The 21864-nt window shown below is 39.3% G+C and overlaps 2 protein-coding genes across 2 annotated transcripts; both read right to left on the reverse strand.

Annotated features, from left to right (window-relative positions):
- Positions 1-1625: 1625 nt before the first annotated feature.
- Positions 1626-12912, reverse strand: LOC137487514 (uncharacterized). Its single transcript, XM_087281326.1, has 15 exons — positions 12783-12912; positions 12384-12498; positions 12017-12175; positions 11838-11930; positions 11621-11680; positions 11426-11503; positions 11236-11304; positions 10947-11018; positions 9825-9881; positions 9649-9690; positions 9311-9510; positions 9050-9209; positions 8790-8893; positions 8484-8537; positions 1626-1922 (listed from the first exon to the last, which is right to left on the reverse strand). Exons 1-14 carry the CDS (start codon positions 12858-12860, stop codon positions 8490-8492), a joined length of 1335 nt encoding a protein of 444 aa, XP_087137452.1. The 5' UTR covers positions 12861-12912; the 3' UTR covers positions 1626-1922; positions 8484-8489.
- Positions 12913-13037: 125 nt separating this feature from the next.
- On the reverse strand, positions 13038-14104 carry LOC147840792 (uncharacterized). The gene has a single exon (XM_087281327.1). It carries the CDS (start codon positions 14079-14081, stop codon positions 13038-13040), a length of 1044 nt encoding a protein of 347 aa, XP_087137453.1. The 5' UTR covers positions 14082-14104.
- Positions 14105-21864: the final 7760 nt, after the last annotated feature.

Consider the following 21864-nt stretch of genomic DNA (forward strand, 5'->3'; position numbering starts at 1 on the left):
GCAAACACTACAATGACCGCCTGGCGTCTGTTATTTCTTGTTTAAAATACCATTCGTTAACGGACAGCGTGACATAACATAAGAACCTAACGTTACAACTAATGTCACTTGGTTAATTCTTTTAAATTACACACTCAATACACAGAAATATATACAAAACAATCCTTCAACGGACAGAATTTGACTTTAAAACACTTACCGAGGATGAATTCGCTGGATGAAAGACGTCAGGTGAATTTCAAATTAGGAGAGCCGTTGCCTGCAGGTCGAGTCGTGTCCGTTCGGTTCTATGAATCGGCTCCTTAGTGAACAGTAAAGATTTGAATCCGCCTAAAACCGATTCCTTTTTGTATATGATTCATTACTATTTCTTAATACTGCTTGGCCACACGCATTTATACACTAATTATACACTAATTGCATATTGCTGAATGTGCTTGTGAACACGTGATCAAATAATTCCCGAGCAAACGGTTCAATACGATTCAGAGTCGCTCGAGTGCTGAACCGAATCAGTGCAAACGTGATCCCAACAAACACATTTACGTTGTAGCGATGTCTGCACAACGTTGTATTTTTTCAAAGGCAACGTTGCCGCTTACGTGCTCGCTACATTGTCACAACGTAGAAATGTAACCGTACGTTCACACCGAAAGCGGCGAGAGCGTCAAAGTAGCCGGAAGTCATTCATTTTAAATGAGAGCCGGCGGCGATAGGTGACGATAAGCGGCGAGGAGCAGCGTGGCGCGTCTTCGCCGGCGTGAGCGTCGAGGAGAGTTGAAATGAAGTCAACTTTATGGTAATGAGCTATGACGCGGTTCGGCGGCAAGCAATCAGAATAAAGACGTCCACCGCTTGATAGCAGTTCAGTGAACACAGACCTGTGAACTTTGGTTCCGACCACAGTTGTTCCCAAGGGTTTGATTATTGCGGTCGCTGGATTTCCAATTATTTACAATGTTTTCTTACAGGAACATACATTAAATAAGTTACTGGCGAGTTACTGATGTTCATTAATGTTATATAAATTTATCTTTAAAAAGCGGGAATCTCACGCGATGTGACAGTACAAAACAGTACTGCTGCTTCAGGATATTTCAGACATATGGACACATATTGGATAAATAGAGCAAAGCCACACCACATGCAACTTGATCTTCCATTGTTATATGAATTTGATAAGAAGTGCGCAACTTTTTCACGCTAAAAACATGTCTTAAGCAGGAATGTAACTGATAATGCTGCAACGGCTCCTTTAAGTACGAGATCAATGTTGCGAGTTTTGACGCTCTCGCCGCCGGAGCTGAAGGCAGACAGCGTTGTCGCCAGGGCGGCCAGAGCGACCTATGCCTTGGACGCTCTCGCCGCTTTCGGTGTGAACGTACGGTAAGACGTGAGAAGGCTGTAGCAACGTTGTCGTGCGACATTCAGCAACCGCGAGGCGGCGTTATTACTACTTGTATTAATATTTTTTGTGGCAGTTTATCAATACTGCCTAGAATACAGGATTAAGCAGCAATTATTTTCCAGTATTGCTCAATATAAAATATTGTTCAATTATTTTTCCTATTTAATTTAACAACTGCATGTGTAAACTTTGAAGTGAAAAATGTCACACAAATGAATAAAATCAAACTTTTTTATTATATATTTGCAACATTTGATACATACAGTACACATCTAATTATAAACAAACAGTATAAAATAAAGTTTAGATTATATTAAATAATTAAATATTTAATTAAATTCAAAGGGTAGGCTAAATTAAAATGTTAATTGAGAAGGTAAACAAACAAGAGAACTAAAAAAGATAGCATTAAAATATATATACATTTTTTAAAATAAATTAATAAATTAATTAAATGTAAATATATTAAAATGCAGATACTACATTGAAGCTCTGGCCTGGAGAATACAGCAGGCTGGGGAGTGCAGTTGAATACCAGGCGTAGTTGTTGGTATGGAGAAAGCAGTCAGAGAAAGAAACAAATCCAACAGAGAATCCAGTTTCAGAGATGGATCCCCAGCAGCCACAGGTCAAAAAGGCAGTGAACAAGAAAGGACAGATCAGAGCTTGACACAACGGGACTACACAGAAAATGACTACTGACTAGCAAGTTTATATTGAAGCTTCAGACATTTAGTGATTAATTATGTAAGTCTATATTTTATTGCTTTAATAATAAATATCATATACAAAAAATTATTATAAATATAGCTGCAAGCAGCAATTAACGGGGGTCAAGCAGTTTAGCAGGGTAAGGTCATATAGCAGTTAGGACGCCTGTAAGTAGTTTATTCGACAACGAAATATACGATTAGAGTGTTAAAGTTTATAGATTGAGCTAACAAATGTTTGATTAAACACTCCAGAGAAGCAACTTCGATTTTTACATATTGACAAATTTTTAATGAACATTTTGAGTGACCGCTTTTATGTCAAAGTGACCAGTATAAGCAGCCCTATGATATATTGTGTAGATCGAGTCATGGCACCTTAGACAAAGACACGACATGTCAAATTTTAAGTTAATCAGATAAATGGTTACTCAGATACAGTGATTTTACAATGTATAGCGCCATCATGTGGCCATTGTCTACGAGTTTTATGCTATGACCTTAGACTGACCTCTTGCATATGTGTAACATGTTTGGTGAAGATATTTTAATTCCTTCATGAGTTATGGCTATTTTAGCTCTTCTTAATAAAAATGACAAAAGAGCAGTGAATAAGCTATTAGTGATCTCCTACTGCCATCTAGTGGCCACAGTGTAATTTATTTATGTGATTACAGCCATTTAGGTGTGCATAAACATATCCCTTCTATAATTGAGCATGTTCTTACTGTATAAAAAGAAAAATTTGTATTATATTAAAATAATTATAAATCTACAGAGTAAAATTTGTGAAAAGCTTTAACTAAATTTAATCTTAAATGGATTAACTGTGTTCATGCCATGTCAGTTTGGGATTCAGAATGCATTAGATAACATTACATTACATTCTTTGCTATACAGCAGTAAAATAAACAACAAGTGGTCTGTTACTGCCATCTAGAAGCCACAGTTGTGATTTTCTTTACACATGTTTTAAAACAATGTGTTTAATCATAGAACCAGTTTTACCTATTAGAATTATTATGAAGAGGTTAACTGGGACCAAATTAGATGTTTAATGCATAACAGTGTTTACATCAGGTCAAAATATGATTCAGAATGATCCTAAATGCAATTTCCCTGACTTTAAACTCAAAAAATGTAAAACAACAATGGTATGCAAATGTTTTGAACAATAAATAAGTGGTCTTGTTGTGACATCTAGTGGTTAGAAATGGTAGGTGACAGTTGAAAGTCTGTGTTATATTGGCTAAAATGATAGAATATTGAAAATATGTGTTTTTGAGACCTTTAAACATCCAAGATGGACAGAAAAAATAACTTATAAATCATTTCAGTGATAAGTGTGTAAATGAAGCACATTTACTTCATTTTTAAACCTTTTTTGCATGTTTTTAGAACCATTTCCACTATTATAGCGCCACCTATTGCCCAATCTCCACAAAATTTTGCATGTTTATTCACATTGATATGCCACATCTGCTCACCAATTTCTGTGATGTTTTGGGTTTTCCTTATTGGTTTACAGGCATGTAGGTTTGTGTAGACACGCCCCTTTTATAAATGAGCCAGTTACAGCTATCTAAAATGGAAAGTTCAACTTTTTTTTGATAATTATTGATCTACTCAGTCCAGAGGTTCATACAATACTGGTTTCGTTGCGATCGAGTTAAAAACCTGTGACTAGTTCGCAAAAGTAGGTTTTGTTTATATTGATGTTTTTTTAATGAATGTTGTGAGTAACAGCAGTGGTTTTAGTCTCAAACTGTTCAGTATGAGCAGACCTATCATATGATATGTAGATTAAGTGTATTTGTGTAATAGTGTTTAAATGAAGCACATTTACTTTATTTTTAAGGCAATTGGCATGTTTTTAAGACTATTTTTGCTATTATAGCGCCACCTATGGTTTGATCTTCACAAAATTTTGCAAGTTTCATCTCGTTGATATGCCACATGTGCTCACCAATTTCTGTGTTGTTTTGGGCTTTCCTTATTGGTTTACAGGCATGTAGGTTCGTGTGGACACGCCCCTTTTGTAAATTAGCCTGTTACAGCTAGCCAAAGTAAAAAGTTCCACTTTTTTTTGATAATTATTGATCTACACAGTCCAGAGATTCTAACAACACTGGTTTCATCGCGATTGAACTAAAAACCAGGGACTAGTTTGCAAAAGTAGGTTTTTCCTATATTGATGAATATTTAACAAACGGTGTGAGTGAGAGCAGTGGTTTGAGTGTCAAACTGTTCGGTATAAGCAGGCCTATCATATGATATGTATTTTGTGTGGTTGCGCAAAAGGTTGTGTGATACACAACCCATTACACACTAAAAATACGTAAAATCGCCCCCTAGAGGCCGATTTCTTTCAAAATTCTTACAGACCTCTAGGACCATGAATCGAACATGCCCAGCGAGTTTCGTTTCGATCACTCATCGTTAACCTTGTTAAATGACTGCTCAATTTTAATTGTCCAATGGCGGCCATGTTTTTTGAGATATCCCAATTTCCTTATAGTATGTTATGACAACTTGGTCAAAGACACTGCATGCCAAATTTCAAGCTGATTGGACTAACGGCTGTAAGGTTAGAGAAATTTTTATGTTTTTTTAGCTTTATAGCGCCACCATGTGGCCAAAGTCTGCGGGTTTTGCAGTGTCACCTCAAATTGAGCTTATGCATGTGTGTGGCAAGTTTGGTGATGATATCTCATTTCGTTCAAAAGTTATAGCTCAAATTAGCATTTAGCTTCAATTAGCGTCAAACATTGTTGTGTACTGTTTCGAGTGAGAATAAAAATGTCAACTTTTTTTTGATAATTATTGATATTCAGTGTCCAGAGAACATTTGAGAGCTGGTTTGGTTTAGATTGAGTGAAAAACCTAGGACTAGTTCGCAAAAGTAGGTTTCGGACAAATCGCGATGTAGCGCGAAAACGGTGCGTCGTAGAGCAAAAAGTTCAGCTGTGCACTTTTGTTGGGGCTAACCCAAGGATTGGAAAAATGTAAAGTTTTTGAGTCTACGACAAACGGTGAACGTATAGCAGGCAAAAATGTCCAAAAAGTGGGTTTTTGGCGCCATAGCGCCACCTATGGTCCGATTTGGCTGATCTTTTGTGAGAATGTAGTGTACCGGGGTACTACGATCTGGCCAAGTTTCAGCTCTCTCGGCCTTACGGTTTGGTCTGGGCAATAGTGACTTCGGCAGAATAATAATAATAATAATAATAAATATAGCTGCAAGCAGCAATTAACGGGGGTCAAGCGGTTTAGCAGGGTAAGGTCATATAGCAGTTAGGACGCCTGTAAGTAGTTTATTCGACAACGAAATATACGATTAGAGCGTTAAAGTTTATAGATTGAGCTAACAAATGTTTGATTAAACTCTCCTGAGAAGCAACTTCGATTTTTACATATTGACAAATTTTTAATGAACATTTCGATGGACCGCTTTTATGTCAAAGTGTTCAGTATAAGCAGCCCTAAGATATAATGTGTAGATTGAGTCATGGCACCTTAGACAAAGACACGGCATGTTAAATTTCTAGTTAATCAGATAAATGGTTACTCGGATACAGTGATTTTACAATGTATAGCGCCACCATGTGGCCAATGTCTACGAATTTCATGCTATGACCTCTGATTAACCTCTTGCATATGTGTAACAAGTTTGATGTAGATATTTCAATCCATTCATGAGTTATGGCTATTTTAGCTCTTCCCAACAAAAATGACAAAACTATATAACTATATAAACTAATAATTTTGTGTTTTATTGAAAGAATTTAAAAATCTACCGAGTAAAAGGTGTGACAAGCTTTGACAAAATTTAATCTTAAATGCATTAATTGTGTTCAGTTCATGTCAATTTGGGATTCAGAATGCATTACATTACATTCTTTGCTACAGAGCAGTAAAATAAACTATAAACTATAAGTGGTCTGTTACTGCCATCTAGTGGACACAGTTGTGATTTTCTTTACAAATGTTTTAAAACAAGGTGTTTAATTATAGAACCAGTTTTGCCTATTAGAATTATTACACAGAGGTTAACTGTGACCAAATTAGATGTTTAATGCATAACAGTGTTTACATCAGGTCAAAATATGATTCAGAATGATCCTAAATGCAATTTCCCTGACTTTAAACTCAAAAAAATGTAAAACAACAAAGGTATGCAAATGTTATGAACAATAAGTGGTCTTGTGGTGACATCTAGTGGTTAAAAATGGTAGGTGACAGTTAAAAGTCTGTGTTATAGTGGCTAAAAAGATAGAATACTGAAAATATGTGTTTTTAAGACATTTAAACATCCAAGATGGACAAAAAAACAACAACTTATAAATCATTTCAGTGATAGGTGTGTAAATGAAGCACATTTACTGCATTTTTAAGCCATTTTATGATGTTTTTAGAACCATTTCAACTATTATAGCGCCACCTATTGCCCGATCACCACAAAATTTTGCATGTTTATTCGCATTGATATGCCACATGTGCTCATCAATTTCTGTGATGTTTTGGGTTTTTCTTATTGTTTAACAGGCATGTAGGTTCGTGTAGACACGCCCCTTTTGTAAATGAGCCTGTTACAGCTATCTAAAATGGAAAGTTCAACTTTCTTTTGATAATTATTTATCTACTCAGTCCAGAGGTTCATTTAACACTGGTTTCGTTGCGATCGAGTTAAAAACCAGAGACTAGTTCGCAAAAGTAGGTTTTGTACATATTGATGTTTTTTTAATGAACGGTGTGAGTGACAGCAGTGATTTTAGTGTTAAACTGTTCAGTATAAGCAGACCTATCATATGATATGTAGATTAAGTGTATTTGTGAAATAGTGTTTAAATGAAGCACATTTACTTTATTTTTAAGCCATTTGGCATGTTTTTAAGACTATTTTTGCTATTTTAGCGCCACCTATGGTTTGATCTTCACAAAATTTTTCAAGTTTCTTCTCATTGATATGGCACATGTGCTCACCAATTTCTGTGATGTTTTGGGCTTTCCCTATTGGTTTAGAGGCATGTAGGTTCGTGTGGACACGCCCCTTTTGTAAATTAGCCTGTTACAGCTAGCCAAAGTGAAAAGTTCAACTTTTTTTTGATAATTATTGATCTACACAGTCCAGAGATTCCAACAACACTGGTTTCGTCCCGATTGAGTGAAAAACCAGGGACTAGTTCGCAAAAGTAGGTTTTTCATATGTTGATAAATATTAAATAAACGGTGCGAGTGACAGCAGTGGTTTGAGTGTCAAACTGTTCAGTAGGAGCAGGCCTATCATATGATATGTATTTTGTGTGGTTTTGCAAAAGGTTGTGTGATACACAACCCATTACACCTTAAAATTGCATAAAATCGCCCCCTAGTGGCCGATTTCTTTCAAAATTCTTACAGACCTCTAGGTCCATAAGTCGAACATACCCAGCGAGTTTCGTTCCGATCGCTGATCGTTAACCTTGCTAAATGGCTGCACAATTTTAATTGGCCAATGGCGGCCATGTTTTTTTAGATGTGCCATTGTCCTTATAATATGTCATGGCAAACTGGTCAAAGACAATGCATGACAAATTTCAAGCTGATCGGACAAACGGTTGTAAGGTTAGGGTCATTTTATGGTTTTTAAGCTTTATAGCGCCACCATGTGGCCAAAGTCCGCTCATTTTGCACTGTCACATCAAATTGAGCTTATACATGTGTGTACCAAGTTTGGTGATGATATCTCATTCCGTTCAAAAGTTATAGCTCCAATTAGCATTTAGCTTCAATTAGCATCGAACATTGTTGTGTACTGATTCGCGTGAGAATAAAAACGTCAACTTTTTTTGATAATTATTGATATTCAGTGTCCAGAGAACATTTGAGAGCTGGTTTGGTTCAGATTGAGTGAAAAACCTAGGACTAGTTCGCAAAAGTAGGTTTCGGACAAATGGCGATGTAGCGGGAAAACGGTGCGTCGTAGAGCAAAAAGTGCAGTTGTGCACTTTTGTTCAGGTTAACCCAAGGATTCAAAAAATGTAAAGTTTTTGAGTCTACGACAAACGGTGAACGAATAGTGGCCAAAAATGTCCAAAAAGTGGGTTTTTGGCGCCATAGCGCCACCTATGGTCTGATTTGGCTGATCTTTGGTGAGAACGTAGTGTACCGGGGTACTACCATCTGGCCAAGTTTCAGCTCTCTCGGCCTTACGGTTTGGTCTGGGCAATAGTGACTTCGGCAGAATAATAATAATAATAAAAATCCTAACAAATACAATAGGGTTTCAGCGCTACGCGCTTGACCCCCTAATTAAATGAATATATGGGGATACAGGTAAAGCAGGTTTTAGTTAAAAAAAAGTTAGTCAATTTCTGAATACTTACTTAAAATTATGAGAAGAGGTCCATTGAACCGTCTTGAAGTTGTGGCGTTGCTCGCTGCAAAATGGAATGTTAAACTTAGTGTAATTGTAATAGCATGAGTCCAAAATAATAAAGAATTAAAAAAATGTCCCACTTGTTTTTTTAGCAGGGATAAATTTACTGTTTATTACAAAGATTGATTTGTACTTTAATACTGAGAAAAATACAATCAAAACATACAAAATTATACATCATTAAATTCCCTAAATTAATAAACACACAAATGTTTTTGAAAAATCACTTATAATACATTGACAAAATTCTTACGTTAGCTTTTCTTCTAACAAGACCTGGAGCATGTTTAAGTGTCTCTGCAATTTGGCTTTCAGCATCCATGCTGGTAGTCCCAGGTTGTGATCTCATTATTGCTCCTATATTATTTACAAGTAACATTTTTAGAGATATACAATACTGTACATGTGAAAAACAAGGTACTAATCTCAGTTGTAAAAATCTTAAAATGTATGGCTTTAAATCTAACATTGTTACAAAAGAATAAATGTAAATGTGTGTGTTTTGTTTTTTACTTAATAGAACACGATACACTGAAAGATCTTCCAGTCTCCTCTTTCCCTTCCTTCCTTTAAGACTAAAATGTGACCAAACGTCTGAGGAAGTGATTTTTCTCGTCATCCGCCGCACTGTCTCCCCATAATTTGGTCCTCCAAGTGCAGATAGGTATTTGCCCTGAATTAAATTTTTACACTATTGTCAAATTCTGATCATGTAAACATTTTAGATGAATAGTTTAGATGAATTTTGTCAAATAAAAATGTAAGATTCTTAACCATCTTTCTTTGAAGCTCCTCATTCACTCGCAGCTTATCATCAAAAGTCATTAAGTCAGATAACTGACCAATAGCTGGTATAGGGTTCTCTGTTGCTGTGCTGTCCTCTCTTGTTTGCAGAAGCCGGCGAAACAGGAGAGAATGCTCTTCCTGTTTTTCAATTATTTTATCCAGCTTCATGAGGACATTTAACTGGAAATCTGTTATATGATTTGAATTACTATGAAATTCTTTTGACCTGATATTTTACAAAAAACTAAATTAATCAATTTAAATGTAAAAACATTTACATAAAAAATAAAATGTTTTGTTTTAATTAAATTATTAATTATACTTACTGTTGTTTGAAATGCTATTTTGCCCTTTTGTACTCAAGTCAACTGAAATTAAATCAAAAGTACACAAATATTTACTCAAAAAAGCTGGATATATATATATATGAAATGTTATGAGTTGACTAAATTTAAAAAAAAAAAACTTATTTGGTGGGAGTAACTCTTTAAACAATACTTACAATTTTGCAATCCAACATCTGTTTGGCTTCTATTGCCATTGGCTGTCCCTGCAGGATCTTGAAGGGAAAAACAACAAACAAATAAAACCATTGAACATATTTGTTAAAAATAAATAGGCCTCGCACTATAAAGTTTAAGGATTTACAGTAAAATAGAAGTAAAAAGAACAATTGCAATTCGATTTTTAAAATGTATGATTATATATGCTGATACTCAGTAATTAAATAACTTGTGATAATGAACATGCACAATATTGATATGATGGGCACCTAGAAAGACAGATTATTATTATTTATTATTTTTACTTTTGGAGTGACTTTCAACTTTTTATTATATTTAAACTACTCTAAACCTGTATATACAATAAAGCAATACAATAAGTATTTTTGGATTAAGCGGCATGGTTGCTCAGAAGCACTGTGACCTCACAGGCCAAGTTGGCATTTCTGTGTGGTAACCTCTAAAATAGAGATTAAGCCAAAGGAAAATAAAATAAATTTTAGGTATATATCTTAAAATAATATTTTTTATAGCTTATGTCAATATCTTAATACTGTATATCATGGTACAAATTTCAGTAATTAATTGGAGCATTAAATTTGATACCAGCTGAGGCATAGATATGATGTATCACGTTGCCATTGCTCAGTATTTGAAATAAGTTCTTAACTCCACTCTTGCACAATTGGAGCTATAAGAACCATTTTTATTATTTTTTAGTATTTGAGCAATTCCATGCAAATGTCAATCTTGCCTTGAAAAAAAAATTAAGTTTTCACCAAAATACGAAAACTTTTTCTGGGTTTTTTATGTACGCAAGTATTTTACAGTACTTTAGAAATGCTCAAAAATGCATCTGTCAATGTCTTCAAAATATTCTATTTGATTTACCAAAGTCACACAAGTGGCAATTTCACATCTTTCACATCCATAACGAAAAGACGTCACATCCATAATGATACTTTTTCCTTTTTTAATGTAAAAATATTAAAACCCCAATAATACATGTAAAACAGCCATACTGCCTTGTGTGCCACATCTGCTGCACAGACAAACAATTACATTTGAAAGTTTAAATAAAGAATTGCAATTAAAAATAAGCAAACAAAAGGAAATGGTACCTAAATTCTGTGGCATCGTTAAAAGGGTGTTTGTATCCGTATACATAGGCGATCTGAAACTCCCTGGCAACTCTGAATCAAGAACACATTAGTAAATTATCATTACTGTATATTGGTTGTACAAGAAATGTTATGACTGTTCACACAAGCATCAAACTTTAAATGTTGTTTGTAAAAGTAATTTAAAAAGTTAACCGATTTCCTGTCATGTCTTAAATGGTCCCTTACTCATTATCAAGAAGTGGTTAAGTCCTTGGAAATTTTCTAGAAAAGACTACATATGGCTTACCTTTAAATGTATTTGTCTTAACCCTATGTCCTTCACACTGAACATCCATATTTGGTGTGCTGCAGAAATCTAAAAAATATTATTAAAAACATTGTTTTATTAACATCAGTTATTAAATGGCTTTCAGCTTGTAGAAATAAAAAACATATTAAAAAATAAATAATAAAATAAAGAAACATTAAATCATTGCCTAAATGTTGTGGCATCATTGAACAGGTACTATCTGTATACGAAGCTGATCTAGCAACTCTGGCCTCCTCTGGCAATTCTGGATTAATGACACAATGACCTTGCAATTACTTAGAATATATACTTATATAGTGTCAATTTGCTTGTCTAAATTTGCTTATCTATAATAACTTGTTATTTAATCTATTATCCTTACTATAAAATCCAGCTCTTGGAAATCTGTCACGTCCCTCACATGTCCATGACGGCTCAGATTCTGAAAATAATGTACAGAATCACATTGTTAATGATAACACTGTCATAGACAAATGGCCAGAATGTTTGTGTAGAATAGTGGTATGAACATTACACACACCATATCACAGATTATAACATAATAAACATCTACAGCTTTATAAATCATTGACTTTTACCTGTACTTTTTATTAAGTTTCTTCTTTTTTCTATTCTTTTTGGGGGGGATGGCAGTGTTGATTTTTTTGCTTGTGGTATATTGTTGATATCACCTAAACATCAATTTTATTCAATGTAATTATGTGTAATTTAATTATTTTTTTACCTGGAAAAATAAAAAATAAATTCGTATACGTACTGTCTTCTATATCGGTGATGTCACTATCTGACTCTAAAAGCCGTAAAGGTGGTCTCTTTAGCCTGGTTTGCTTTTTTCCAGAGATGGAAGCATCAGAAAGTTCAGGGCATGACGTATTTTGAGCTCTAATCATGAGCTTTTGTGCTGTAATGTAGTCAACTAAAGAAAAAAAAACATTATTGGGAACAAAAGGTAAAATATTTATAAAGCATTATGAAGAAAAAAAAATACTGAGTAAAATGATCATTGTAAAAATGATTGATAATTACTGAAAATGGATAAGAATTCAAATTTCAGCTATTAGTGTTACTGCCTTTATCTCCGATCCTCATTAATATAAAACAGACAATACAATTTATTGACATACCTGATGATTTGAAAACTCTATGGATTTGCAATCTGATCCATCTGATTTTATCAGGTAAGGACCTTTTTCTCACAAGAGATTGTGCATTGTTGGGTGGCCAATAACAATAGATGTCCTGGGAAAGTATTAATATAAATATTAATACAGCTAACAACATGCAATACAAAGTACCTTATATTTACAGACCACTGCAAACATCACACCTGCTGTTTATCTATTTTGGTACTTAAATTAGAAGTTAATTAGCACTCTTTTTGGTATTTACTTTTCTCTAAATACAAGATGTGCATGACGTGTGTTTACAATTATAAACATATTTTCCACATTATGGACATACTGCGTTTTAGTTAACATAATTGCATTTAATACGGTGGTATAGTAGAGTAGTATACTCCTTACCTCATCTAATTCTTCTTTCCATACATCTGGAATTACAGCAACACTGTGGTCTGAGGTAAATTCAACAACTGAAAACATTCTGAAAGACAAGTTACATGAGTCATTTGAAAACAACAGTAAGTGGTTAAACAATAGAGTTTAATGCAACTTACACATAATTAAAATCCACAAATTATCAATAGGAGAATTTGCTGATGATGTGTAGTCATGATTGTGAAGGAGAGCTCTTTAGTCATGATTATAAAGGAGAACTGATTAGCCATGTTTGTGAAGGAGAGTCAGGTAGACCACCCTTTGCTCCTGGTCAATCTTTATTGCTCTTTTACTCTGACTGACTTTTTCTTTTGGGATCATTTGTTGAAGAGTGTTCTTTTGGCAAAAATATGCTCCAATTATTGATGATTCACAGGGCACCGTAAACAGGGGAGATGGATGGAGAAAAATTCTACACAGGTATTCATCCTTATTTTTATCAATGACCTCACAACATTTGCCATCTTCCAAAATAATGCAATTGTCTGGTTGTCTAAAAGAAATGACATTGCCTCTTTGAACACTTTGTAAGGTTGTATCATCTTGGACTTCTTTGATCCTTTTCACAATTTGCACAAGAGGGCTCTTTCCTGAGCGCACCATTCTCTTCAACTTCTGCATGTGATTCTCAAACGGAAAAGCACTGCATTCATCAAGACAACCATAAGTCTTTGCATCAGATGCAAGGTGAAGCATTGAATGCACATTGTACACCAAGAATGATGATCCATACAGCTCTCTGCCCCTAGCTACAAAGTACTGTAGCAATTTGTGTGCATATGAAACATGTTGACTGACCAAGGAGGGGCAGAGTAAGATGGAAATAGCAACACTAAATGTCAGGAAGTGTTCATAAAGGTCTTGCCGCAGAATCCCTGATAAAACCAACTTTCCAGTGTAAACTAGGAACTGTCTAAGCTCTGTTGCTTTCCACCTTTCCAGGTGTCTCAAACTTCGTGGTTTTCGAGCAAAGCATGAAGGAATGCATTTTTGTAGATTGATAAGTCTTGCACTCACCACCTCTACTTGACCAGCAGACATCTTTGTCTGTATGCTCCGTCCTTTTTCTCCTCTTGACCAAATTGTTAACATTTTTTTCATAACACCAAGACATGCCTGGTGCATATAATCAATTGGAAACTGGCCAATCATATCAATAGGTAACTCAGCAAATGGTGTTGTTCCATTATGGTGTTCTGGTTGTTTTTGAACTCGAAATGAACAATCTGTTCTTAATTCAAAAGCATCAACTTCTTGATATGTCATCCTTTTTTCCCCAGAATCCCTTTTGCTCACATCTATCACAACCATAATAAGCAGAAAATTGCTTGATGCTTTTTACCATTGCTTTAGCTGGTGCATCACATACAATACATCTCAGCTTAACTTGAATGAGATTTCCATCAAAAGTTAGACTACTTTCAAACAATTGTTTGAGTTCTGTTACAGCATCTTCCAGAAATTTAAGATCTAGAGGTCTTTGGGGTCCCAACGTCAGTGTTACAGGAAATACAGTCACTGGTTCAAGATGGATACAGCACAACACAGGCCATAGTGATAATGATGTACTTTTAAAAAGTGGAAGTCCATCAACGTTGAATGAAATCTCAAGAACATGTATTGTGGAAGTAATCTCAGAAGGATATCTTTTTAATGCTTTCTTAATTTGTTCAGCCAATAACAGATGTATGTACTGCATTCCAGATTTAATCTGAACATCAACTGCTCGCTCTGTCTTCAAAAGTGTGCGTGCTGTCATGGGCAATGTGTGATGCCCCTGTGAACGTAATACTTTTAGGAGGTCGTCCATAGCACACTGCCGAATATGGTGTTTGTTGGTCCATGCAATGAGGTCATCTGTCAAAGTATTTGTTTCAACATCTTCTTCGGAAAGTGACAAATACATGTCATGATCAGAAGAGAAATCAGTCCTTTCATCTGTCCTGAGCGTGTCCTCTTCGTTTAAGGATACATTTTCACTCTCTCTTGAAAAAGAAACTGTGCTGCACTCTGAAATTGATATTGATGAATACTGCTGTACATAATTTTGAGGTTTAGAACTAATGTATTCATCATTTACATAAGTTTGTGATTTTTGTTGACTACTTGAAAGAATATTGTTGGCTTTTCTCCAGTGTCTTATATATTCCCTCCTAGCAACTCGTCTTTTGTTTTCCATTCTTAAACAAACAAACAAACAAAAAATCATGTAATTTTACTAGACACACATTACTTTTTTAGATTTAAAAAAATTAAAAATAGCCTGAAAAAAGTGTATTTTAAATTCAAACATTTAAATCAAAAGGGCAATTTAGACTAGCAGATCTTTTAATTAATTTTAATATTAGCATTTTAACATCAACTTATATACTTTAAGATTTTACTTTTTTTTACTTTTATATACTGATGTTAATTAAACTGACAATTCTGTCACTATTTAGCCTCATCCTTTACTTATTACAAACTTACTTGGCTTTTTTTCTGTTAAACGAAAAAGATTTATTGAATAAAGCTGTAAAACTGTAACTATTGACTTCCATGGTACTTTTTGTACTATGGAAGCAGGTTACAGTTTTCAGATTTTTTCTTTCAAAGACTGTCTTTAGTGTTCAACAGAATAAAGAAACATAAAGGTTTGGAATCACTTGAAGGGTACATAATTCGTGAGAACATTTTCATTTTTGAGTGACCTGTCTCTTTAACGGACGCAAGGTGGAGTTTTGTATATTTACGTTAAGTCTGCTCGTTTTGTAAACGGTGGGTCAGCTGTGATCGTGTGACCTACTTGAAGTACTCGTAACTGACTGATCACGATGAATATGGAAAAAAAACGGAACTTTAAAAGACATTATCCTTTCGACTATAAAGACAAGGAGTAGGTAAAGTATCATGAAATGTTTTATCCAGAGATTTAACAACGATTTTAATGTTGTCGCTGTTCGTGCACGGAGTGCTGAAAATGTTAACTCATGATACTCGCTCGTATTCATATATATGTGTGTGTCTTATTATTTCAATGTAATGTTGGAACAGATTTTTGCCTCATTGAAACGGAAAGTGTTGGTTTGTTGTAATATTCACATATCTCAAGATTTAGCAATACTCACGTCTCCTCGGTCGTTGATGAATGAAATGACCAACGGTCTGTTAAAATTCAAACTGGTTCAGTGATGACGAGTAATTACAATGTTATACAGCGGTCGTCCACACCACTTAAAGCAGCGCTCTCATGTGATGTTTAAATGGCAACATTATGACATCGTTGTAACAACCTTCAGCAACAACGCTAAATCCTCAACCTTTTTGCAAGGTTGGTGCAACGTTGTAGTAAGGTCGCTACGTTGAGGCAACGTTGTGTGTTTGTTGGGATATTGATTACAATATAGTAACATTGTTTTTTATTCACTTTACCAGCGAAATTATTGCATATATCTGACGTTGACAATAAGAATAAAATTCGTTTGAAGTGTTTTGAGAATTAATATTTTTTTTCTCCCAGAATTCATTTCACATCAACAAGCAAATGGTAATGGCGGATGAGAAAGCCCAGCTAATATTATAAATATTGCGTTTAATATGTCACGAAATGAAATTTTAACAGTGTTTCATGCGAGAATGTAGTTCTTACAAACTCAAATCTGTGGTTTATTTATAGATATCATGTGTAAATTTTAAGCGTCAGATTATTTCCCTTTAAGTTTGTTCTTTGCCTTTGTTTTTGCTTTTTTTTTTTGGATTTGGACTGGGTAGCGTTGTATGGTCATATTTAGTCTTGACATTTTCTTGGATCTTCAGTGTTCAATTTTCTGTTTATTACAGGCCTCTTCTAGGGCAAGTAAGTTGTAATCTTGATCGATAATATATCACCGGTTCTCGTCTGCCATCCACTTTAAAGGAAATTGGGTGAAAAAAAAACGTTTTTGTAACAGTTGTAACAGTTACTCAAGACTATTTAAGTTAAAGTCACTTTACTAGTTTTTTCATTCATTCATTCATTTTCTTGTCGGCTAAGTCCCTTTATTAATCTGGCATCGCCACAACGGAATGAACCGCCAACTTATCCAGCAAGTTTTTACGCAGCAGATGCCCTTCCAGCCGCAACCCATCTCTGGGAAACATCCCCACACACACACACTCATGCACTACAGACAATTTAGCCTACTCAATTCACCTGTACTTCATGTCTTTGGACTGTGGGGAAAACCGGAGCACCCAGAGGAAACCCACGCAAAGGGAGAACATGCAAACTCCACACAGAAACACCACTGAGCCAAGGTTCGAACCAGCGACCCAGCGACCTTCTTGCTGTGAGGCGACAGCACTACCTACTGCGCCACTGCCTCGCCTACTAGTTTTTTTTTTTTTTTTTATCAATATATCAAAGTTAGGACATTTTCAAACTATTATTCACAGAGCCTGCTTGAGTGGAACCACTCAGTCTGCCGTCTCGAGCCTTCCCCCTACCTATGGGAAAATCCTATAGGGATTTTATCAAGGGAACGTTCGAGGTTACAAGTGCTATTAAGTGGATTTGATCTTTGTGAAAATCCACAAAATGGGAGGATTCGGTTCAGAAGCTGCTTGTCTGAAAGTGTATTGAACGGGCCAATGAATGCAATGAATTGGCAGCGTAAGCTTGCACAGGTGTGCTTCATTGTCAATTATCCCAGCATATAAGCGCACCTGGAGCGAGCAAACGCCATCCTTTTAAGCTGAAGAGACTTTCAAACAGCTAAGGGACAGTCATTATGGCGACGGAGTATAGCACTTCCGTTCCCCTCCTCGGGGAACGAAGGGTTACTTCTGTAACCTCGAATGTTCCCCTTCGGTTGGGGAACTTCAGTGCTATTAAGTGGATTTGATCTTTGTGAAAATCCACGAAATGGGAGAACGATGTAAAGCGCCATAATTACTGCACCTTACCAACGCCCCCGATGAGGGGATAGTCAAGCAAGCTTGACGCACCCACATCATGGGAGGCGCGGTCCTCCAACGCATCCCTGGCCCTAATTTATCCTACTTCAACAGAAGTCTTACGGATTTAGATATATTTTTTGGGAAGTCGTGAGCATCTAGATAATTGTAGGAAATACGACGTGCAATGGGAAGCGTGCAATCCCGATAGGGAGGACGCTGCGGAGGCCATCCGTTACCCAAGGGGGGATAGATGGCAGAATTTACATATGGACAAGCCCTAAAAAGGGGGAGTACGCATAGCAAAAGAGTGGTTAGCGGAGAGGGAAGACACGGGTCCGCCCAGGGGGGGGGACTTAACCATGGCGGAATAAGCATATGGGATCGCCTAGTGGGGATCACGCATAGCAGGCACCTATACCCAGGACGCGGGCTGACCAGCGGGCAGACCTACAACGTAGTGGGCCAGCAAGTGACTCCTCCGCTGAGTCAGTGCTGGGGGCCACGGAGGAATCTGCAGGGCTCACCTGACGGGGAACTTTACTGACAGATAAAAAGGCGCACGTACCTCCGTGTTAGGGAGAATGGCGCAGCAAGCGTGTTTAAACACCCCACCAAATTATTTCCTCAATCACCAAGGGTTACCTAATACCCTTGAGGAAACTGGCTCCACTCGCAGATTGTAAAACCTTGCAAATGTGTTGGGTGTCACCCAGCCCGCAGCTCTACAGATGTCTGTTAGAGAGGCGCCGCGTGCACTCTCGGGGGACGTGGCTCACCTCGGCTCTGATAAGCGAGAGAATGGCATCCACAACCCAGTGGGAAAACTTATTTCGGTACGGCACTTACCTGCTGCTGACCGCCATAACAGACGAAGAGCTGCTCAATTGATCTAAACTCTGAGTGCGGTCCGAATAATACGCAAGACACGAACTGGACAATAAAGAAGGGCTGGGTCTGTCTCCTCCGAGGGCAGCGCTTGCAGGCTCACTACCTAGTATTAAAACGGAGTGGTAGGAACCTTGGGCACATATCGCGGGCGGGGTCTCAGGAAGTGAGAGAAAGCCAGCCCAATTACAGGCACGAGTCACTGACCGAAAAATGCCTCCGGGTCCCCGACCCTCTAATCGATATCAACGCGACCAGCAGAGCTGTCTTTAGGGACATAAAGATACTGAGTCGAGGATCGAAGGGATCTGACGTGGCTTGTGTAGCGAGGGCGAGATCCTAAGAGGGCATGAGAGGGGGCGGGGTGGATTAATTCGCTTAGCGCCCCTAAGGAACAGGATGATGAGGTTATGCGTTCTCATGGTGCTGCCAGCCACCGTGTCATGAAAGCGGAGATGGCAGCCACGTAACCTTGAGTGTGGAGGGTGACAGCCTGCTTTCCAGCTTCTCTCGGCGTAAAGAAAGCACAACGCTGATCTGGCAAATTACGGGAATCTTCTCTGCAAGAGACACACCATTCAGTGAATAGACTCCACTTCAGGGCATAGGCGCGCTTGAGGAGGGGGCTCTTGCCCGAGTGACGGTATTAGCCACAGCAATCGGAGGTTACCTAAGTCTTCCTCGTGTCTAAGGACCTCCAAAGATCGGCGAGGGTGCCAGATGGTGCCCTGTCCCTGAGAGAGTAAGTGCTCTCTCGAAGGGAACTGCCAGGGGAGGGCTATCGCGAGGGAGAGCTCTGACATCCAGGTCCGGTTGAGGCAGAGGAGCGCAACCAGCAACCTGTTCCTCGTCCTTCCTGACCTTGCACAGTAACTGTACGAGCAGGCTCACTGGGGGAAACGCGTATTTGCGTATGCCCCGAGGCCAGCTGTAAGCCAGTGCATCCGTGCCGAGAGCACTCGGTCAGGTAAAGAACAACTGGCAATGAGCGATCAACGATCGATCTGGGCTTCCCCGACTCACGCCCATATCAGCTGAACAGACTCGGGGTGGAGTCTCCACTCTCCAGGACATAAGGCTGCCGTGAGAGCGCATCGGCTGCACGGTTGAGCTTGCCTGAATATGAATGGCTTGCAGCGATTTCAGCCGCGGATGACTCCAGAGGAGCAGACGGCGGGCGAGCTGAGACATGCGGCGAGAGCGCATACCCCCCATACGGCTGATATACGCCGCCGCCGCCGTACTGTCCGTCCTGACCAGCACGTGTTGCCGCTCCAGCGCCGAAAAAAAATGGTGGAGAGGGAGGAACACTGCCAACAGCTCCAGGCGATATGCTAATGCACCTGGGTACCTTTCCACAGGTCCGCAGCCGCATGCCCGCAACGCACAGCCCCCCACCCTGTGTTGGAAACGTCTGTTGAAACGACAACAAGACTGGACGCCTGTCCTAGAGACACCCAGGCCTGTAGGAACGAGGGGTCGCTCCAAGGGCTGAGGGCGCGGCGACACAGCGCAGTAACAGAGACTCGGTGTGCGCACGTGTGTCATGCGCGTCTGGGGACTCGATCGTGAAGCCAGTGCTGAAGTGGTTTCATATAGAGTAATCCGAGCGGCATGAAGCGGCTGCGGATGCCATATGCCCCAGGAGCCTCTGAAATAGTTTCATTGGGACCACTATTTTACTGTCGAGCTCTCTCAGACAGTACAGCATCAGCTGAGGGCGCTCTCCGGAGAGGCGCGCTGCCATGGTGACCGAGTTCAGCTCCAGCCTGAGAGAAGAGATCCTCTGCACAGGGGTGAGTTTGCTCTTTTCTTGGTTGACCTGAAACCCCAACAGGTGGAAGTGCCAGAGCACTTTGTCTCTGTGCATAATCAATTGCTCCGAGAGAGGGCAAAAATAAGCCAGTCGTCAAGAAAATTGAGTTTGCAGATGCCCGCGAGCCGAAGGGGCGCTAAGGCACCCTCCGCAAGCTTGGTGAGGACCCGTGGAGACAGAGAGAGCCCGAAGGGAAGGGCTTTGTATTGCCAAGCTCAACCTTCAAACGCAAACCGCAGAAATTGACGGTGGCGAGGATGAGTGGAGACATGGAAATACGCGTCCATCAGGTCTAATGCTGCAGACCAACCCAGAGGACAAACGCACCGCTTCAGCGTGAGCATTCTGAACGGCAGCTTGTGCAGACAGCGGTTCAAAACGCGCAGATCTAGGATTGGCTGTGACCCACCGCTCTTTTTGGGCACGATGAAGTGTGGGCTGTAAAACCCGCTCTCCATCTCGGCTGGAGGGAGCGGCTCGATTGCATCCTTCGCCAGGAGGACAGCAATCTTCTCTCGCAAGACAGGGGCGGACAGGGGGCTGACCCTGGTGAATACACACCAGTGACTTGGGGTGCCGTTTCGCGAACTGAATCGCATAGCCGAGTCTGATTGTGCATATGAGCCACTGCGAAGAGCTGGCCCGCGCTAACCAGGCAGGCAGAGCTCTCACTAATGGACTCATCGCTACAATCGCTGACGTACCAGTAGTGGGGCAGCGCGGAGTGGGTGTGCTGATCCGGGAAGCGCGCGGGTCCCACTGAAAAGCTGGAGGTGAGATATTTGCTCTCACTCCGCACCCGAGCTCCGGAGGGGAGGCTCGAGGGGTGGGAGAAAGGAGACCGTCCTCCCAGCGCTCGTGAGCCACTGGCGAAACGCACCGAATCTGCAAGCTAGAAAGCATAGCGTCCCAGGCTGGCAGATTTCGGGCTGTCACATTCGGGGAAGTGGAAAAGTGCTTTTTCATGATGTTTTTATGGCAGTAAAAAGTGCCGTTGGAAATGGGGCCCCGCCCTCCAGCGGGGAAAGAGCAAGTTCCATCTTCTCCAGATGGCCTGTCCTAGGGACGCTTCGCGGTCCGTTGCCAAACTTAGCTGCGTTCTGGGCAGGGGGGCTGCCTGCTTCCGAGGTGCCCGACGCGCTCGCTTCGCCAGAGGCGTGTGCGGGGGCGGAGCAGCTCTCGTAGGTGGGCGCCTCCGGCGAGGAGCAGGTATGAATGGCACCGCGGGCGGAGCGGGCTACGGACCGCCGATAAGACATCACCCATCAACTTCTCTCTCACCGCCTCGAATTCCTGGGTGAATACAAAGACGGTGTCGCCGAACATGGCTTGGGATATGGGGAAGTCAAGAAAGCGGACTTTGTCAACTTCGCGCATATCAGCCAGGGGTGGCGCTCCTGGATCACTAGTGTGGACATCGTCCTCCCCAAC

Source organism: Danio rerio, chromosome 14, assembly GCF_052040795.2.
Source record: "Danio rerio strain M-AB ecotype USA chromosome 14, GRCz13ab, whole genome shotgun sequence".
NCBI classification, from domain to species: Eukaryota; Metazoa; Chordata; class Actinopteri; order Cypriniformes; family Danionidae; genus Danio; species Danio rerio.